This window comes from Callithrix jacchus, chromosome 6, assembly GCF_049354715.1.
Source record: "Callithrix jacchus isolate 240 chromosome 6, calJac240_pri, whole genome shotgun sequence".
In the NCBI taxonomy this organism is placed as follows: domain Eukaryota; kingdom Metazoa; phylum Chordata; class Mammalia; order Primates; family Cebidae; genus Callithrix; species Callithrix jacchus.
Window position 1 is genome coordinate 124347381 of NC_133507.1, and position 21580 is coordinate 124368960.

Below are 21580 nucleotides of genomic sequence, written 5' to 3' on the forward strand. Positions count from 1 at the left end.
AGCAATATGGAATACACAAAAAGTGTATATCATTTATTAAGTAGATACTTTCTTAAGCAATCATGGTGTTAGGTACTTTATCTAATTCTCATAGTAAAAATCCAGTTATCCTCATTTTTTAGGAGATAAAGCCAAGCCTCACAGAAAGTAATACCTGGCCTATAATGCCTTTGAGAAATTAAATACTTTTCTAAGTTTACACAATAAGAAAGACTAGGATTATATACCTGACCATCTAAATCCAAAGTCTTTCTAACATGTCATGTTTCCTCTGAATTAGTAGCTGTAAGCCCCCTGTTAAACTAGATCTCCTAAATGTTCTTATGGGCCTTTGTTTGCTACCTAATTATGACACTTGTTGCCTTAGGTTGTATATTTATCCATTTGCCTCAGTACGTTATAAATATATTAAAGGCAGCAACTTTCTCTTAATCATCTTTGTATGTCTCTTGAATATAGTAGATATACAGTATTGAACTGAAATCGCCACAGCTATTACAACAGTAAATGTATCTAAGCTCTAACTTGTAGGTGTACTTCTGTCAATACAGAATTGGGCTAAGCTTTGTAATTGTTACTGTTCCTTAGCAACGGTTTGCTTTGAACCTCCAACACTGGTTTTTACAAAATTGTCATATATAAAGTCAGTGCTTTATCCCTTAAGTTCTGGTACAGTCAGAAAGCAAAAGTAGCAGACTAAAACAGGATGCTTCATAGGGCTTTGAAATAGATGCTATCATATTTTTATACCTGTTTTCCCTTTCTTTTTGTTTTGCAAGTGGCACTAATTAGTTTTTATTATCATTAAAAATGATACAAATATCAGCCTCTGATTTGAAATAAAGTGAATAACATTTATTAAAAACTAATTTTTTTTTCTTGAAATGGAGTTTCACTCTTGTTGCCCAGGCTGGAGTGCAGTGGCATGATCTCAGCTCACTGCAACCTCCACCTCTGGGGTTCAAGCAATTCTCCTGCCTCAGCCTCCCAAGTAGTGGGATTATAGGCACCCACCACCATGCCCGGCTAATTTTTTGTATTTTTAGTAGAGATGGGATTTTACCGTGTTGGGTAGGCTGCTCTCGAACTCCTAACCTCAGGTGACCTGCCTGCCTCGGTCTCCCAAAGTGCTGGGATTACAGGTGTGAGCCACCATGCCCGGTTTAAAAGCTAAATATTTTAGTACTTATAGCTAAGTACTATTGCCTATAATCAGTATTTTGTTGTAGAGATGAAAGAATTTACATTAGATAGAATTCTGTTCTGCCTTTTAACTATGCCTTTGGAATGTTCATTTTATTTGTCATTTATTTCATATTTATATAGATGATACTGCTCTGTGTTTATGACATGAAAGTTGAGGAAGAATAACTTACTTGAAAAGTATGCAGCAGTACCAATAATTCTATTAGTATTGACTTTTTTTTTTTCTTTTTCTTTTTTGAAACAGAGTCTCACTCTGTAACCCAGGCTGGAGTGCAGTGGCACGATCTTGACCCACTGCAATTTCCATCTTGCGGGTTCAAGTGATTCTCCTGCCTCAGCCTCCCAAGTAGCTGTGACTACACCACCATGCCTGGCTAATTTTTGTATTTTTACTAGAGACATGGTTTCATCACGTTGGCCAGGACTTGGTCTTGAACTCCTGGCCTCAAATAATCTGCCGCCTCAGCCTCCCAAAGTGCTAGGATTTCAGGTGTGAGCCACCGTGCCTGGCCAGTGTTGACATTTTGATCTTGTTCAAGGAATTAAAGATTCATCCAAATTATACATTTTGAATTTTGAATACTACATTTAATTTTACCAATATCTAACATGTGTGAGATATTGGTCTAGTATGGAAATCCAAAAATGAATAAGGCTTCTCTAGCTGTAAGGCATTTGTAGCCTAGTTGGGGAAGACAGACCATAAACAACTATGTGTGATCCAATATAGAAAGAAATAAATTATAAATAAAATGTAAATTATTGGCCAAGGGAAAATAATAAAAAAGAATAATAAATTCTGACTTAAAAATTTAGGAGAGATATCAGTAAGAAAAACTTTAAAGTAGAAGTGGGGTTTCCAAAGAAATGAAGAAAGTAGTAACTCTGCTAAGAGAATAGTCTGAGCCTATGCCTGGAATTGTGAACAATGCATGGTATGTAATTCACTGTAGCTAGAGCCTAGTGTATATGAAGGAACACACAGAGAGATAAATAATATAGATATGGAATTGTTTTTCCTTAAAATTATTTTGAAGGAACCTCACCCTCCAAGATTATCAGCAGAAGAAGCAGTACAGAAGCCGACCAAAATAGACACTTCGACCCTAAACCTGTTTCAACACCTCCCTGAACTCAAGTCATTTTTTATAGAGGTAATATCCAGCTTGGTTATATCAAAGGGTTTTGTCTAAATTCTGTACATTTTAAAGTTCTTTTACTATTTAATGGGAAGGAAGGATTATAATATTTAATTCAAGACATTAAATTATATCGTAATCATCTGTTCTTCGATTTGTAAAAGATTTTTATTGAAAGCTTTTATTTGCTGCTGAGTGGTAGTCTGAAATGTTTTTCTTGGCTTTCTTTCATCTACTTCATATTTTCCTGACAGGGAAGACAAATAATTTGATTTAAAATGCTTTCTGTGACTGTCAAGATGATATGTAGAGAGAATAATAGCTCTTAATTATAATATCTGCTCATATATAAAATAGGTCCTAATAAGTCACATTGTTAATTGATAGAATGAGTAGTCAAGTAAAACAGCAATAGTTAGTGGTATATATAATTGAAAGAGTTTAAATAAAAAACTCAAATGTTTAAATATACGTATTGAATTACTTTGGGAAATTTAGAATGTGATTACAAAATGCATTCATACCTGTGAATGTAGTTAGGACAGATAGCACCCTTCACAAAAAGAAAATTGAAGATAAAAAGTTGCTAAGATTAGATTAAAGATATACATAGAACAGTATTTGCAATACACTAGAGGTTGGTAAACTTTTCAAATAACTTATTTGAAAGTTTCAAATAACTTATTTGAAAAGTATGCAGCAGTGAGATAGGTCTAACTGGTAACTATTCTGGGCTTTTCAGGCCAAAAGGCAAAATCAAAGATATTCTGTAGGTGCATATATAACCCCTTAAAATGTAGTCATCTAAAAATATAAAATCTATTCTTAGTTCACTCACTGCCTACAAAACAGGTGGTGGGCTGGCTTTGTCCCACAGGCTGTAGTTTGTAAAACCCTGCATTAGAGTACCACTGCAATGTGTTTCTCAGATTCAATACCATGGGAAAATGAATTATCAAAAATAGAATTTTTTGATAGGATTTGTTTGCTGCTGAGTGGTGGTCTGAACTGTTTTTCTTGGCTTTCTTTCATCTACTTCACATTTTCTTCACAAGGAAGAGCAAATAATTTGATTTAAAATGCTTTTTGTGACAGTCAAGATGATATATAGATGGAAAAATAGCTCTTAATTATAATGCCTGCTCATATATAAAATAGATCCTAATTAAGTCACATTGTTAGTTGATAGAATGAGTAGTCAAATAGAACAGGAATAGAATTACTCTACAAAATAGAATTTTTTGATAATTCATTTCTCATGGAATTCAACAGGTAGTTGTATACATGGCTCATGAGATTTATTACAGTGCAAGGATACAAAGCAACATCAGCAAAGGGAGAAGGCACATGGTGTGAAGTCCAGGGGAAGGCAGACACAGGTGTCCAAGAGACCTTTCCTAGTGGAGTCACATAAGATATACTTAATTATTTCAGTAATGAAATGCGGAAACACATTTTTTGTCATCAGAGAAGTTCAGTAGAGACCCAGTGCCCAAGGTTTTTATTGGAGGCTGGTCATGTATATATACATCCCTCTGCCTAGCACATACCAAAATTCCATACTGCAGAAGTAAAACAAGTGTTTAGCATAAACCATACTATTTGCACAAACAGTCTAGGTGTAATGAGACACCCTTATCATTGAGGGAAAGTTTTATGTCAGTATAAGGAGGAACTGTTTGCCAGCCAGGTTCTAGGTGCCAACCAAAGGCCAGTCTTGCAAGTAGGCCTTTCTATAATAATGATGGCAGTCTCAGGCCTTAACTCTTTACTGCATGAGAGCAACACATGAGACCGTATTTGACCCATAATCTGATGGACATGCAATACTATATTTATTCTGTAAGGCCAATAGAAGTATTTTTATTATATCTAATCATTTGTAACTTATTTTGTAATATAGTACATTCCAAGTTCCATCTGGAGGTGCAGCAGCAAGAAATTTGCCCTTCTTAGTACCCACCATGTCACATAGTGGTTTTCCCCAGGACACATTCAGTATCTAGATCAGTATAAAGAGCACAATAGATTTCCTTGGGTACCAGTAACTTGTTAATCCCTTTTCATTTTCATTAGAGGTATTTCCCCATATATTCATATGAAAAGAGAAGGGCTTTTGTAGATCATCTCTTCATAGGTTTTCAAGTCATGAAGAAAGTAGATGCAGTAGTGAAAGCAATGGCTTAATAAATGGATTTTTTTCAGGCATCATTTTCATTTAGCTTGTTCAAATGGAAGTCATTCTTCTCTGGATTAATTCAAAATGTGAAGAGAAAAGATAATCGCCAACTTTTTATAATTTTATAAATTATAATTAATTTCAGAATTTGTTACTTAATTCCTATTAAGTTCTTAGAACAACACCTGATACATAGTACATACCCAATAATTTTATCATTTACTAGTAAATGTTAGGTATCACTTATGAACTATTGTCACATCAAGGAACCGAGTTCAAATTATTGTTCTCTTTCTCATTGTTATGAGATAATGGCAGATATTATCTGAGAACTGTCTTTATTTTATGGTACTACTTTGGCTTTCAGGAAATACCCCAGTTAATGGGTTAGATGTATTTTTTAAAAGTTAGACCCAAAAGGAAATTTTTATAAATTGTGACTAATTTTCTCATTTGTCTTATTTGAGAAACATGTTCTTATATAGGATCCATATTTTCTGTTTTATTTTTTATTTTTTATTTTTTTTTTGAGTGGAGTTTCGCCCTTGTTACCCAGGCTGGAGTGCAATGGCGCGATCTCGGCTCACCGCAATCTCCGTCTCCTGGGTTCAGGCAATTCTCCTGCCTCAGCCTCCCGAGCAGCTCGGATTACAGGCACGCACCACCATGCCCAGCTAATTTTTTGTAATTTTAGTAGAGACGGGGTTTCACCATGTTGACCAAGATGGTCTCGATCTGTTGACCTCGTGATCCACCCGCCTCGGCCTCCCAAAGTGCTGGGATTACAGGCTTGAGCCACCGCGCCTGGCCCATATTTTCTGTTTTATATTTATGTCAGTATAACTTAGGGTAGTTTCTAAATCATTGGCTGTTTTAAATGATTGCTGCTTTTTGATCTCTTTTTAACAGCAGAGTAGTTGAACAGAAGGTGATGGGTTTCAGAAGTGTCATGTATGTCATGTATACATGGTATATGATTCCTTTTCTTAATTTTAAATTAATTGTTTATATACTTCAAGAGAATAAAATGATGTATCACAGGATTCATCCTTATTTAAAGAAATAGAAGTTTTCAGTAATTTGTACCTAATAAAGATGAGCAGAATCAGCCACTAAACCTTTTTTATTTTATAGGGGATTAGTGATGGTATTCCACTATTAAAGGCCACTGTCCCCAAAAATCAGTATCGTTCTTTTATGTCTCAAGGCAGCCCTGAGTTACTGGTAAGTTGATTTTTACCTTTTTCACACTGTCATGTCTGTATGTATTATAACTTGGGGGAAAAAAAGAGGAAGGAGATTCTGCACATGTACCCCAAAACCTAAAATGCAATTAAAAAAAAAAGAGGAAGGAGGAAGTAAATTTTTTTGTTTTGCTTTTATTTTTTATTGTACTTTAAGCTCTGGGGTACATGTGCACATCCTGCAGGATTGTTGCATAGGTACACACATGCCATGGTAGTTTGCTGTCTCCATCCCCCCATCACCTACATCAGGCATTTCTCTCAGTGTTATCCCTCCCCAACCTCCTCGCCCCCTACTGTTCCTCCCCTCCCCTCCCCCCTGCCTTCCCCCGCACCGCCTACCCCCATGTGTGATGTTCCCTTCCCTATGCCCATGTTTTCTCATTGTTCATCAGCCGCCTGTGAGTGAAAACATGCAGTGTTTGGTTTTATGTTCTTATGTCAGTTTGCGGAGAATTATGATTTCCAGATTCATCCATGTCACTACAAAGGACATGAACTCATCCTTTTTTGTGGCTGCATAGTATTCTATGGTGTATATGTGCCACATTTTCTTTGTCCAGTCTATCACTGATGGGCATTTGGGTTGTTTCCAGGTCTTTGCTATTGTAAACAGTGCCAAAGTGAACATACATGTGCATGTATCTTTATAATAGAATTATTTACAATCCTTTGGGTATCTACCCAATAATGGGATTGCTGGGTCAAATAGTGTTTCTATTTCTAGATCCTTGAGGAATCGCCATATTGTCTTCCACAATGGTTGAATTAATTTACACTCTGACCAACAGTGTAAAAGTGTTCCCATTTCTCCACATCCTCTTCAGCATCTGTCGTCTCCAGATTTTTTAATGATTGCCATTCTAACTGGCATGAGATGGTATCTCAATGTGGTTTTTGATTTGCATTTCTCTAATGACTAGTGATGATGAGCATTTTTTCATATGTTTGTTGGCCTCATAAATGTTTTCTTTTGAAAAGCGTCTGTTCATATCCTTCACCCACTTTTGAATGGGTTTGTTTGTTTGTTTCTTGTAAATCTGCTTTAGTTCTTTGTAGATTCTGGATATTAGCCCTTTGTCTGATGGGTAGCTTGCAAAAATTTTTCCCCATTCTGTTGGTTGCCGGTTCACTCTAGTGATTCTTCAGAAACTCTTGAGTTTAATTAAGTCCCATTTGTCTATTTTGGCTTTTGTTGCCATTGCTTTTGGTGTTTTAGTCATGAAGTCCTTGCCTATGCCTATGTCCTGAATGGTATTGCCTCGGTTTTCTTCTAGGGTTTTTATGGTGTTAGGTCTTATGTTTAAGTCTTTGATCCATCTGGAGTTAATTTTAGTGTAGGGTGTAAGGAAGGGTCCAGTTTCAGCTGCTTATGGCTAGCCAGTTTTCCCAACACCATTTATTAAACAGGGAATCCTTTCCCCATTGTTTTTTTTTGTCAGGTTTGTAAAAGATCAGATGGTTGTAGATGTGTGGCATTACTTCTGAGGTCTCTGTTCTGTTCCATTGGTCTATGTCTCTTGTTTTGGTACCAGTACCATGTTGTTTTGATTACTGTAGGCTTGTAGTATAGTTTGAAGTCTGGTAGTGTGATGCCTCCAGCTTTGTTCTTTTTGCTTAGGATTACCTTGGCTATGTGGGCTCTTTTTTGGTTCCATATGAAGTTTAAGGTGGTTTTTTCCAGTTCTGTGAGGAAGGTCAGTGGTAGCTTGATGGGGATAGCGTTTAATCTATTAATTACTTTGGGCAGTATGGCCATTTTCACGATATTGATTGGAAGTAAATATTTTTTAAAAGCCACTTTATGGCTGTGCACAGTGGTTCATGCCTGTAATCCCAGCACTTTGGGAAGCTGAGACAAACAGATTGCCTGAGCCCAGGATTCAAGACTAGCCTAAGTAACATGGGGAAACCCTGTCTCTACAAAAAAATACAAAAAATTAGCTGGGCATGGTGGTGTGTACCTGTAGTCTCAAGTACTCGGGAGGCTGAGGTGGGAGGATCACCTGAGCCCTGGAAGTCAAGATTCCAGTGAGCCGTGATCATACTGCTGCATTCCAGCCTGGAGAACAGAGTTGGATCGTGTCTCAAAAAAAAAAAAAAACCAAAAAAAAACAAAACACATTTTTAAAATAGAGAAAATTTTTGTAGAATTAATTCAGCCAAGTATAAAAACAAAACTTCTGTTAAACAGCTTTTATTTTATGTAGTTACTGTAATTCTAAAGTTTATCTGGAAGAGTAAATATGTAAAAATAACCAGGAAATGTTATATAAGAAAAATAGGGGATAACATTTTATATTAAAATTTATTGTGAGACTATAATAATAAGAAATAATGTAGAATTAAAATGTACATGCAGGACACTTTAGTGAGTATTTTACATGAATTTTTATTGAATCATCTAACAATCTTGTGAGATAAACACTATTAATTATTTCGCTTCTATAGATAAAAAGTTAAAACTCAGGGAAGTAACTTGCCCAAGGTCACATGGATAGCAAATGAGGGATCTGGGACCTTGACACAGAGCCCAAACCTAGATCTGTCTTATTTTAATTTTATCATTTAGAAATAATAAAAATGTGAGTATAACACAGTGAATAGTAGAGATCCAGAATTTGACCTATTTTTGGAATTACACAGTGTGTTTGTTCAGAAAAATAATAGGGGATAACATTTTATATTAAAATTTATTGTGAGACTATAATAATAAGAAATAATGTAGAATTAAGATGTACATGCAGGACACTTTAGTGAGTATTTTACATGAATTTTTATTGAATTATCTAACAATCTTGTGAGATAAACACTATTAATTATTTCGCTTCTATAGATAAAAAGTTAAAACTCAGGGAAGTAACTTGCCCAAGGTCACATGGACAGCAAATGAGGGATCTGGGACCTTGGCACAGAGACCAAACCTAGATCTGTCTTATTTTAATTTTATCATTTAGAAATAATAAAAATTTGAGTATAACACAGTGAATAGTAGAGATCCAGAACTTGACCTATTTTTGGAATTACACATAGTGTGTTTGTTCAGAAAAATAAAATCTAAAAAGATATACAAAAATAGTCTGGGCACAGTGGCTCATGCCTGTAATCCCAGCACTTTGGGAGGTGAAGGTGGGCAGATCACGTGAGGTCAGGACTTCAAGACCAGCTTGGGCAACATTGTCACCCAGACTGGCATGCCAATCACAGCTCACTGCAACCTTGACCTCCTGGGCTCAGGTGACCCTTCCACCTCAGCCTCTTGAGTAGCTGGGACTGCAGGTACACACCACCATGGTTGTCTAATTTTTGTATTTCTTTTGTAGAGATCAGGTTTTGCCCTGTTGCCCAGGCTAGTCTCAAACTCCTGAGCTCAAGTGGTCCTCCCACCTGAGTCTCACAAAGTGCCTGTGTTTTTTTAAAGTTACCAGAATTTCCTTTGTGGGGGAGGTCACTGTTACTTTTATAATCAAGAGGATAAGAGCTTTTTGTTTTGAAGAGAACTTACTCACTATGACTGTCACTACAAGGAAACCTTAACAATTCATTGTAAATTCTGCTTCTGATTTATGTTCTAAATGATATATATTATATTTTTATGGTAAGACTGGCACCTGAATTTCTTCCAACTGCCAGCTAATAAGTGCCAATAAACTTTGAGAAATCATGAGAAAAAATAATCTTCCTAAAGAAAAACAAATTGGGCCGAGCACAGTGGCTCACACCTGTAATCCTAGCACTTTGGGAGGCTGAGGTAGGTGGATAGCTTGAGCTTAGAAGTTTGAGATCAGTCTGGGCAACATGGCAAAACCCCATGTCTACCAAAAATACAAAAAAGTAACCAGGCGTGGTGGTGCCTGCCTGTAGTCCCAGCTACTCAGGAGGCTGAGGTTGGAGGATTGCTTGAGCCCAGGAGGTTTTAAGTGAGCTGTGATCATCCCACTGCACTCCAGCCTAGGTGACAGAGCAAGACCCTATCTCAAAAACAAAAAAAAAAAATTGGACAAGTCTTCTTACAATAAGATAAACAAGGCCAGGTGTGGTGGCTCATGCCTGTCATTCCAACACTTTGGGAGGCCGAGGTGAGAGGCCAGGAGTTGGAGACTAGCTTGGGCAACACGATGAAACCATGTCTCAACAAAAAATACAAAAATTAGCCGGGCATGGTGGCACATGCCTGAAGGTTGCAGTGAGCTGAGATCATGTCGCTATGCTCCAGCTTGAGCAACAGAGTGAAACCCTGGCTCAAAAAATAAAAGATAAACAAAGAGCTTTTTCTGTTTGAATTATTTTAAAATGTTCTTAATGAGTTTTGTGTTTGAAGTACACAGTCTTACAGTATTCCCTAAGTGATAAATGCCAGTGTCATGTGAGCATCTGGCTATTCTGGGTTATTCTGTGCTGCTTTCCTTAATCTTTCATTTAATTTGAGTCTTCATATGTTCTTTTCCAGATAACAATAAGTATGAATTATGTAATTGGAACCCATGGATGGTTGCCTTATGACAGAAACATTTCTAATTACTTTACATTCATCAAGGATCAAACTGTGACAAATCCGAAGTAAGTAAATGAATATTTAAAGCAAAACAGCTATACCAGGTACCTTATTGCCAGGAAAACAACTGGATTAATTGATTCACATTATTCTGAAAGTAATGTTTTTTGTTTTTTTGAGAAGAGTGTCACTCTGTCACCCAGGCTGGAGTGCAGTGGCACAAGCTCAACTCACTGCAACCTCTGCCTCCCAGGCTCAAGTGATTCTCTGGCTAATTTTTTTTCTTTTTTTTTTTTTTTTTAAGTAGAGCTCGGGTTTCACCATGTTGGCCAGGCTGGTCTCAAACTCCTGACCTCAAATGATATGCCTACCTCGGCCTCCCAAAGTGCTGGGATTACAGGCATCAGCCACCCTTCCTGGCCCTGAAAGTAATGTTTTGAGATCAAACTGTCTCTTCTTCCTTCCCTCCCTCCCTCCCTCCCTCCCTCCCTCCCTCCCTCCCTCCCTTCCTTCCTTCCTTCCCTTTCCCTCTCTCCATTCCCTCCCCTCCCAAGCCTTCCCTTATTTTTAAGTTCTGTCCTGAATTTATATTGGTTTAAATATAAACTTAATTTCCATAATATCCGTTATAGAAATAAAATTACATTAGGAATAATAGACTTCCTTGTAATTTCATTCTACCTTATTTAAAAATAAAACCTATGTATTTTGATCTTTAAAAGTTATGTTCTAACTTAAAGCTGTGCTTCCCTTACACTGAGTTATCCTATTTATTTGCTTATATTTTTTTCTGGTTAAATCACATTCATGACCAGGCACAGTGGCTCATGCCTGTAATCCCAGCACTTAGGAGGCGGAGGCCTGTAGATTACCTGAGGTCAGGAATTCAAGACCAGCCTGGCCAACATGGCAAAACCCCGTCTCTACTAAAAATACAAAAGTTAGCCAGTCATGATAGTGAGCACCTATAATTCAAGCTACTTGGGAGGCTGAGACAGGAGAATCACTTGAACCCAGGAGACAGAGGTTGCAGTGATTTGAGATTGTGCCACTGCACTACAGCCTGGACAACAGAGTGAGACTCTGTCTCCAAAAAAACTAAAAATAAAATTTGAAAATCACATTCAGTCTTGAGGGTCACATTATACCATATATTTTAAAACTATAATGATATAATTGTTATCATATCTTTGTCTTCCTCAACTAGAATACAACTCCCTAAGATTCAGGGCAATGTCTTTTTTTCTTATCCTCATAGTACTATTATGTTTTGTAAGAAGCATATTCTCAGCAAATTAATATTGAATAATAAAGTTTTATAGCTAGAGTAAGAGAATTAGTGTGTGTATTTTCTGTATACACAATGAAGTGTAATCACTTGTCTTTCTGCAGAATCTAGATTGGCTAAGCTCATAGGTATTGCACTTGGAAGCTGATAAAACCAGCATGCTTGCTTTGGTTCAAAAGGAGAACGGTCATCATGAGTGTTGTTAGATACACACTTATCTGCCTGATTTATCTCCTACGCATCACCTTGTGTAGTACATCCCTGGTTTAAGTTTATTTCTGATATTCCTAGTGCTGGCATATCTTGTCTTGCCTTTAAACTTTAAGGCTGCCATTTACAAAATCGCCAGTTTTATTCAGTTGTCTTTGAAAGCCAAGATTGAAGCTTTTTTTCCACACTTCCACTGATCGCAACGTTTTGCTTAGCACTTAAGGCTATTATGTATATTCTTATTTTATAAAAAACATTGTAGTGAGATAACACATTTTCTGAAAGTCTGTCGTTTATTAATAGACATTTACAAATAGGGCATTTGGGACTAATTTTTTATTTCTTTTTTAGAGATGTTTAAAAAGAATAGTTTATATCAGTGTAAGTGATCTTTTAAGGAAAAGTCTAATTTTTGTGTTTACAGAACTCAGCGCAGTATGAATGGTCCTTTTGCTCCTGGGCTAGAGGTCACTTCTAAGCTATTTGTAGTATCACATGATGCAAAGTTGCTCTTCAGTGCTGGATACTGGGATAATAGCATTCAAGTGATGTCACTTACAAAAGGCAAAATTATCTCACACATCATCCGGCATATGGGTAAGCATTAACTTTTTTTCCAAGAACACCCCCCAATTTTTTTTTCTTAACTGTAAAAGTAGTACATGCTCCTTGTAAAGAGCACTAAATTTTACCTTTGAAGCTGAGTGAACTTTGTGATTGTGTAGGATTATAAATATATGCTTTCTATAGGAATATATCATGTATTTTGGATATAATAAAGCACCATGTAAATTTAATAAAGCTTCATAGTATCTGGAAAATGTTAAGCTACGTTTTTTTTTAATGGGTGATAAAGATAAGAATTTTAAGACAAAATAGTAGCAAAATCTGTTGTCATTTAATAAGACATCAACTGCCCTATTACTATGTTAACAGTTAAACATGAGAGTGATAAAATTCTTGAATGTAGTTTTAACTTGCTACTTCTTAGTGTCTCAGTCTTCAGTATAAGAATAAAACATTGAGTATATTTTTTTCTTTAAGCCTGTCAGGGAAGGAAAATGGAGTCTGCTGCCCATTCTGTACCAGTCAGTTCTAAGATATCACTTAGCTCAGCTGTTTATAGTTTAGAAAAAATATATTTTGTATTGCAAATTTATAGTATAGTATGTATAGTTTTTCTAAGGACACATATTTTATAGGATAACAATTCCCAATGGGAGTAGAAGGTAAAGGGATGAGAAAGCAAAGAAGCATATGAAAATTAACTGGGGATCTATTTCAAACTATCTAACCTCCTCCCAAGATTGTGGTAGTCATTCCCCATACTGCGTGTCTACTTCTCATGCTCAAAAAAGGGTGATTTCAAAGAAAGCTCTCCAATGTGATTTTGACACTGCTGCTTTCCTGTGTTACTCTTGGCCAGTGCTTTTCCAGTAATGCCTGCATTCCCCCGTGTTGGTATCACTGCTTTAGGAATAGTTAGAACATTAACATAAATTGCTCTTTAAGTTCTATTCTAGCAAAACCAGGTATTTCATTTTATTTTATTCCTTTTCTTACAGATATTGTGACTTGCTTGGCTACAGATTACTGTGGAATACATTTGATTTCTGGTTCCAGAGATACTACATGTATGATATGGCAAATAACACAACAGGTAGTCACATATTTAAATGTTCTTGGTTTAGATCAGAGATTCACCCTGAGAATACTAGCGAAATCTTCTGCTAAGACATCAGATTGTTTTCTGGCAGTGACTGAGCTCCTTTGTATTCTTTTTACCCACATTTTGTCCTGTCCAAATCACCACATTTTTTCCTAGGTTTACTGTCTGATTCATTACTTATTCTCTATTACTTTCCAAAGATTCTTCCTTTTTACCTCTGTTAGGAAAACAGTAATTATTTTTATTGTCTTATTAGTATGGTAACATTTCTACTTTCTTTCTTGTGGGACTACTATAAATTATAGATTTATAGTCTTCATCAACCTTATTGCATTCTCATAATAATATTGTCCCAGGAAGTATCATTTTTGTTAAATAGCTTCTGTTTTCTTTTCTTTTTTCAGATGGAGTCTCGCTCTGTCACCCAGACTGGAGTGCAATGACATGATCTTGGCTTACTGCAACCTTTGCCTCCAGGGTTCAAGCGATGCTCCTGCCTTAGCCTCCCATGTAGCTGGGATTACAGGCATGTGCCACCACACCTAGCTAATCTTTTTTTTCTTTGTATTTTTAGTAGAAATGGGGTTTCACCATGTTGGCCAGGCTGGTCTCAAACTCCTGCCCTTCAGTGATCCGCCCACCTCAGCTTCCCAAAGTTCTGGGATTACAGGCGTGAGCCACCGTGCCCAGCCAGCTTCTATGTTTTCTACATTGTCTTAATTAACAGGCTTTCTCCCACTCCAAATTTATTAAAAGTATCTAGAAATTTCTTCCATGTAAAAAATCTAGCACAGCATGGTGGCACATGCCTATAGTCCTAGCTGCAATACATGGGAGGCTGAGGTGGGAGGATTGCTTGAGCCAGGGAAGCAGAGGCTGCAGTGAGCCGAGATCCTGACACTGCACTCCAGCCTGGGTGAGAGAGCAAGATTCTGTCTCAAAAAAATTTGTTTTCTTCTAATTTTTTTGTTTTATTTCTTATATTACAATCTTTAATTTATTGATAATTTGTTTCTCTACATCATATAAGGCTTTGTTTACTTCTAAATAGGAAGCCATTTATGTCAGCATTAATTATTAAGTAAGTCACCTTTACCCACTGAATTAGATCTTTTTCTAGATTCTTCATCGTTTGCACTTAAAGTGTAATTTCTCAGCTAGTCTTATATAGATATTTATTTTTACATATGAACTTTTGTTTAACCATACCCTCTTTTTTAAAAACTCCATTTTAGTCTTACTCAAAGTGTATTTAATTTATATGTTAATTTGGGTTGAGTTTTGGGGTGTTTTGTTTTGTTTTGTTTGAGACAAGGTCTCACTCTGTCATCCATGCTGGAGTGCAGTTGCACCATTATGGCTCACTGTGGCCTTGACCTCCCAGGCTCAAGCAATTCTCACTTCTCAGACTCCCAGGTAGCTGGGACTCCAGGCATGTACCACCACACCTGGCTAGTTTTTGTATTTTTAGTAGAGACAAATGATTGTCTCTGCCACGTTACCCAGGCAGGTTTTGAACTCCTGTGCTCAAGTGATCTGCTCACCTCAGCCTTCCAATAAATTGGCATATTTTTACAGCTGTTTATTTACAGAAATAGGAAGTGTCTTTCCATGTTTGTTTCGGGTCCTTTTTATGTCCTTTGATCAAATTTCTTTCTAACTTTTTCATTTAGATCCCATACTTTGTGATATTTACTTCTAATTATCATGTTTTTTATTACTATTTTTAATAGGGTTTTAAAAATCATTTTCACTTCTGATTATTGTTAGTATAAAGAAAAACTTTACAGTGATTTGACTGATTTCTGTACAATTATCTTATATCCAATTACTTTGCCAAATCCTCTTATCACCATTCATGCTTATTAGTATTTCTTGGTTTTTCTGAAAATAAGGTAGATAATACAATCATGTGATCTGAAAGTAAAAGTGATTTGCTTTATCTTCTCATATACTAGTTATTTCATTTTCTTACATTACGTTGTTAGCTAATACAATAAGGTAAGCAAAATTATAATGAGCATCCTCACTCTTTGTCTAATTTTGATGAAAATGCCTTCAGATTGTATAGTGTTTGCTGTTAGGTTTCACTAGTTGTGTTTTTCACATTTAAGTATTTAGCTTCCTTCTATTATTTTTTTATTTTGGTAACTTTATAGTTTTAATTAAATTTTAAACTTGTAAAAAATTGGCAAAATATGGTATATTTTGTATCATGTGTCTTAGCAGTCTCTTTTAGTATCTCCATCTTACAGCATCTTATTTTTTTAACCATTCGAAAGTTGGAGATACCATGTTCCTTCATCCCTAAACATGTCAGTGTATATTTTCTAAGATAAAGACAATCTTATACATAACCCTAGTGAAGTTATCAACATCAGAATGCTTAACATTTATACCATACCATTAGCTAATCAACAGTCTACATTCTAATTTTATATTTCCATAATGGTCTTTACAGCTGTTTTTCCCAGTTTATCTTATTTATAGTTTTTCTCTTTTTCTTGATAATAATGTATTATGTTAAGAAATTTCCTAGGTTTGAACCATCCTTGAATTTTTATAATAAACCCACATAATTTATGGTATATTGTATTGTTCTTACACTTTACTGTTGTATCTTATTACCTAGTACTTTAATAATTTCTCTACTCTTTTTCTTTTTTTTTTTTTTTGAGACGGAGTTTCACTCTTGTTGCCCAGGCTGGAGTACAATGGTGCCATCTCAGATAACCGCAACTGCTACCTCCCAGATTTAAGTGATTCTTCTGCCTCAGCCTTCCGAGTAGCTGGGATTACAGGCGCGTGCCACCACACCCAGCTAATTTTGTATTTTTAGTAGAGACAGGGTTTCTCTATGTTGCTCAGGCTGGTCTTGAACTCTCAACCTCAGGTGATCCGCCCACCTCAGCCTCCCAAAGTGCTGGGATTAAAGGCTTAAGCCACTGCGCCCAGCCAATTTCTCTACTCTTAAGTAAAATAGATCTTTTTGTTCTATCTTTATCATGTTTTGTATGGGGATATGCAGTCTTTACCAGATAAATTCAGGAAGGGTTCCTCTTTCTCTAGAACTGGAATTACTTCCATAGTGTAGGAATTACCTCCATAGTGTAGGAATTACCTGAGTTTTTTATAAGTTAAATATAGTGCACTAAGCACTCAGACTGTTATTCACAGGAAAAGACAAATTTGTCACAGGTAGCAGAATGTCAAGGGAAATTAATGTACACTGTATGGAACAGGTAGAATGTCTGGGCAGAGTTGTCTAGGATAATCACATATATAAGTAGCAACTATTCAGATAAAACAAATAACATACAACTATTTGTATGCTAATGACAAAGCATGCTAAAGACATGAAAAAAGAATCTTCTGGACGATAACTCAAAGAGCAATTTTTTTGCAATACAATTGTGTTGTTAGGAAATCATAAGAAAAACAGTTCAATAAAATGGAAGATAAAGATAAAATGATAAAATAGCATCATAAGATGTAAACGAAGATTGCAAAAGAATCAAGCTGAGATTAAAACCAATATCATTACATATTCCATAAGTATATATACCTACTGTGTACCCACAATTTTTTTTTTTTGAGATGGAGTCTTGCTGTTGCCCAGGCTGGAATGCAGTAGTGCAATCTCAGCTCACTGCAACCTCCACCTCCCTGGTTCAAGTGATTCTTCTGCCTCATCCTCATGAGTACCTGGGACTACAGGTATGCGCCACCACACTCAGCTAATTTTTTTTATTTTTAGTAGATATCGGATTTTGTCATATTGGCCAGGCTGGTCTTGAACTCCTGACTTTGTGATCCGTCCGCCTTGGTCTTTCAAAGTGCTGGGATTACAGGTGTAAGCAACCATACGCACCCTCACAAATTTTTTTTTAAAAGGCTACAGCCAAGACTTATACAAAAATACCATTAGAAACAAATAAACCTGAAGCAGAATCAAGAAAGAGATTTGATGTGGCTGAAAACCAAATTAGTGGCATGGAAAAAAAAAGATGTAATCAAAGTGAAAGCCAATAAAAAGATAACTTTAAAGCACTTAGAGAAAGAACGATAGCTAGAAAATCAAAGACAGTCAGCATAAAGGTAATTTTTGTCCCTGAAGTAGCAATCCCTATAAATGGAAAAATTATTCAGTCAGACGTGGGGGCTAACACCTACAATCACAGCACTTTGAGAGACTGAAACTGAAGAATTGCTTGAGCCGAGGAGTTTGAGACCAGCCTGGGCAACATGACAAGACCCCTTATCTCTACAAAAAAAAATTTTTTTTTAATTAGCCAGGCATAGTGGCACATGCCTGTGGTCACAGTTATTCAGGGAGGCTGAGGTGGGAAGATCAGTTGAGTCCAGGGGGTTAAGGATACAGTAAGCCTGGGCAACAGAATGAGACCCTGTCTCAAACAAATAAAGTTATTCAGAGATATAACACAAAAGGTTTATTTGAAGTTAAGGAAGAATAAATCTGTAGATTAAAAGGGAGATAACATACTTGGAAAAATTAATCCAAGACTGCCAACATTGCTACAATTTAAGTTTTTGAGCTTCAAGATAGAGAATAATTCAGAAATCCAAGTGGAACTATAAGAATAAGTACTATTATGAATAGACTCAGTGGTTGTAACTAGTTGCAACGTTAGTTTGTAATTAGAACATTTAAATGCAATATGAACCTTGCGAAAAACAGGAAACAATAAGCCACCTTTACCTTTGCTTTTCTCTTTTATTATTAGGGAGGTGTTCCTGTGGGCCTAGCATCTAAACCTTTTCAGATTCTTTATGGACACACCGATGAGGTATTGAGTGTCAGCATCAGCACTGAGCTAGACATGGCAGTGTCAGGATCAAGGGTAAGATTTCACCTTTAAGAAATACTAATTATTTTATCTACAAATTTATTAGCAACATTTATAACTAAAAAGTTTTTCAGAGGAATTGATAAAAGTATTGAAATGTTATACCATATTTGTATAGGACTTTGCAAAAGTAGAATAGACTTTGCAAAAGAAAGAAAAAACTGAATGCTATTCTGGGATTTTATTGGTTTTATTTAAGGCAAGAGGGTATTCTAGGAAATAAAATATGATTTGAAATTTCAAGGTGGGAATTTTTCCTAAGGTACATATATTCTTGATGGAATAATCATTTTCTCAGTTCCTTTTCCGCATTTCTTTATCTAGCCCATTCTACTTTTATTCTTTTTTGCTGTTTTTTTCCTTTGTCTTTTTCATTTTCTGGAATTTTCTGTGTGTAGGATGGAACTGTGATTATACATACGATTCAGAAAGGTCAGTACATGAGGACGTTACGACCACCTTGTGAAAGTTCTCTGTTCCTGACCATTCCCAATTTGGCTATATCTTGGGAAGGACATATTGTTATCTACTCCAGCATTGAAGAAAAGACCACCCTCAAGGTACATGACCTTTCATGCAATAGGGGTAGACTCTTAATAGTGTATTGGTCCCTCCCACATTATAGATGAGGTTTTTTGAAGAAAGATAGAACACCATTTTAAAGAAGATGTTTTTCGTTCATCATTCAGTTGTTCGTTTCATAACATTAGATGTACTTCTTCCACAATCATAGCCTCACATTAGTATTTTATTTTCGGGATTTCTGTTGACCTGTGTAATATATGATTTCAAAATAATTTCTGATTATATAGGATTTTATAAGCTTAAGCGGAAAGTAGAAATGATAGCCAACTGACATTCCTTTTGCATAAGGCAGGGTGTAAATAAACAAGCCCTCAATTTTATGTTTGTTTCCTTTCAGTGACATCACTACTGATTGCTTGATTGATTGTGTGTATGTCTTACTCTGTTGCCCAGGCTGGAGTGCAATGGTGCGATCTCAGCTAATTGCAACCTCCGCCTCCCGGGTTTAGGCAATTCTTCTGTTTCAGCCTCCCAAGTAGCTGGAATTACAGGCACATGCCACAATGTCCAGCTAATTTTTGTATATTTGGTAGAGGTGGGGTTTTGCCATGTTGGCTAGGCTGGTCTTAAATTCCTGACCTCAGGTGATCCGCCTGCCTTGGCCTCCCAAAGTGCTGGGATTATGGACGTGAGCCACCATGCCAGGCCTTATTTTTTACTTTTTTGAGATAGAGTCTCATTATGTTGCTTAGGCTGGAGTGCAGTGATGCAATTATAGCTCCCTTTGGCCTCTAACTCTTGAGCTCAAGTGATCCTCCCACCTCAGCCCCCTCAGTAGCTGGGACTGCCAGCATGTGCCACTAAACCTGGCTAGTTTTTTTTTAATTTTTGGTAGAGCCGAGGTCTCCTTATGTTGCCTAGGCTGGTCTCAAACTCCTGGGCTTAAGCAATCCTCCTGGTTTGGCCTCCCAACGTACTGGGATTACAGACATGAGCCACCATGCTCAGTCTAAGCTTTTTCAATATTAAGAATACTAGGCGTGGTGGCTCATGCCTGAGGCAGGTAATCACCTGGGTCAGGAGTTTGAAACCAGCCTGGCCAACATGGTAAAACCCCGTCTCTACTAAAAATACAAAAATTGGCTGGGCATGGTGGTGCGCATCTGTAATCCCAGCTACTTGGGAGGCTGAGGCAGGAGAATTGCTTGAACCCAGGAGATAGACGTTGCAGTAAGCCAAGATCGTGCCATCTCACTCTAGCCTGGGAGACAAGAGCAAGACCCGGTCTCCAAATAAATAAATAAATAAATAATTTTCTTCTTTTGTTTTAAGAATGTAGGGTATTGTGGAGGGCTGAATGAGATGTTAATTCTTCTTTGGGAGGAGTGAGAATTCTCATTTAACATTTACTTGGCAGTCTGATTTGAAATCACTTTAATAATATTGCCTATGTGCTTGGTCTTTAAATATAGCCATATTTTTATCCCAAATTTTTAAGCCAAATAATTATTCTGCTATAGTCAAGAGTTTTAACTGGTAATATAAAAACTCAGTTTTTATTTGAGATTGTTAAATTTTCCTCAATTTTTTACAGGATAAGAATGCATTACATCTGTTTTCTATAAATGGCAAGTATCTAGGGTCTCAAATTTTGAAGGAACAAATATCAGATATATGTGTAATTGGAGAATACATTGTCACAGGAAGCTTACAAGGATTCCTGTCTATAAGAGATCTCCACAAGTAAGTAATAAAAATTAATGACTTATCACTTAAGAAAAGGTGGCAGTACTTCTAGTCTAGAGTGAAAATCAGGAATCTAAGATTTTTAATCTTTTGGTTTATCATTTATTATAAAAATTTTTCTTTTGGCAAGTACAAAAGAAATTGGGGAAGCTAAAGTATTCCTGAACTCATAAATGAAATATATATATATATATATATATGTGTGTGTGTAGAAAATTTTACATTATGTATATTTTACCACAATTAACAATTTTTTCAGGCTGAGCATAGTGTCTCCTGCCTGTAATCCCAGCACTTTGGGAGATCAAAGAGGGAGGAATGCTTGAGCCCAGGAGTTTAATACCAACCGGGGCACATAGCAAGACCTCATCTCTATTAGGCATAAAAACTTTACAAATTAGCTGTTAGAAATAGAAGTTGGGAGCCACAAAGAAAATGATCACTCAAACAAAGAAATTCTCAACAAGGCAATTTTACTTCTGCAAAAGGGTGCTGCCCATAAGCCTGATTGCCACAGAGCACCCCATACAAAGGAGAGGAGAGCTTTTTATCCCTAACGCATGAGGCTTCTATTACTGTGTCCAGACTCAGTACTGTGTGGCTGGAGCTGGACCGCACAATCCAAACTAAACCTGATTGGCTAAAAGCTTAAAACTTTCCTAAATAGGTAAACAAAATGGAGAGCAAAGGAATGGAGAAAGTGCTTGCAAAAAGGCTAGGAAAGCAATAACATGTCCAAATAAGAAAAGGAGTATATGCTACAAGCTAGGACATGCATGCCTAGGCTGATCAGGAAACAAGTGGATCAGGCCATTACAAATTAAAGGACAAGGAGACAGAATATGCATATGCCTTATTTGACTTAATTAACTTCCTTTTTGAGGAAGAACTTCACTGTATCTATCATTAGCTGAGTATGGTGGCATGTGCCTGTGTTCCTAGCTACTTGGGAGGGTGAGATTATTTTGAGCCCAGGTCAAGGCTACAGTAGGCTGTGATCATATCACTGCA

General features: G+C 36.6%; 1 protein-coding gene across 16 annotated transcripts in view; it reads left to right on the plus strand.

Annotated features, from left to right (window-relative positions):
• NBEAL1 (neurobeachin like 1) overlaps positions 1-21580 on the plus strand; it is a 209242-nt gene that overhangs the window by 178141 nt on the left and 9521 nt on the right. For all 16 annotated transcript variants that reach the window (XR_013519063.1, XR_013519064.1, XR_013519065.1 and 13 more), the window contains 8 exons: positions 2244-2360; positions 5659-5748; positions 10219-10328; positions 12186-12358; positions 13327-13421; positions 18176-18292; positions 18697-18858; positions 20418-20566. Coding sequence is in view for 13 of the 16 variants with exons in the window: in XM_035305358.3 (XP_035161249.3) it covers positions 2244-2360; positions 5659-5748; positions 10219-10328; positions 12186-12358; positions 13327-13421; positions 18176-18292; positions 18697-18858; positions 20418-20566 (1013 nt within the window). In the remaining 3 variants the exon portion in view is untranslated. The remainder of the gene's footprint in view (positions 1-2243; positions 2361-5658; positions 5749-10218; positions 10329-12185; positions 12359-13326; positions 13422-18175; positions 18293-18696; positions 18859-20417; positions 20567-21580) is intronic.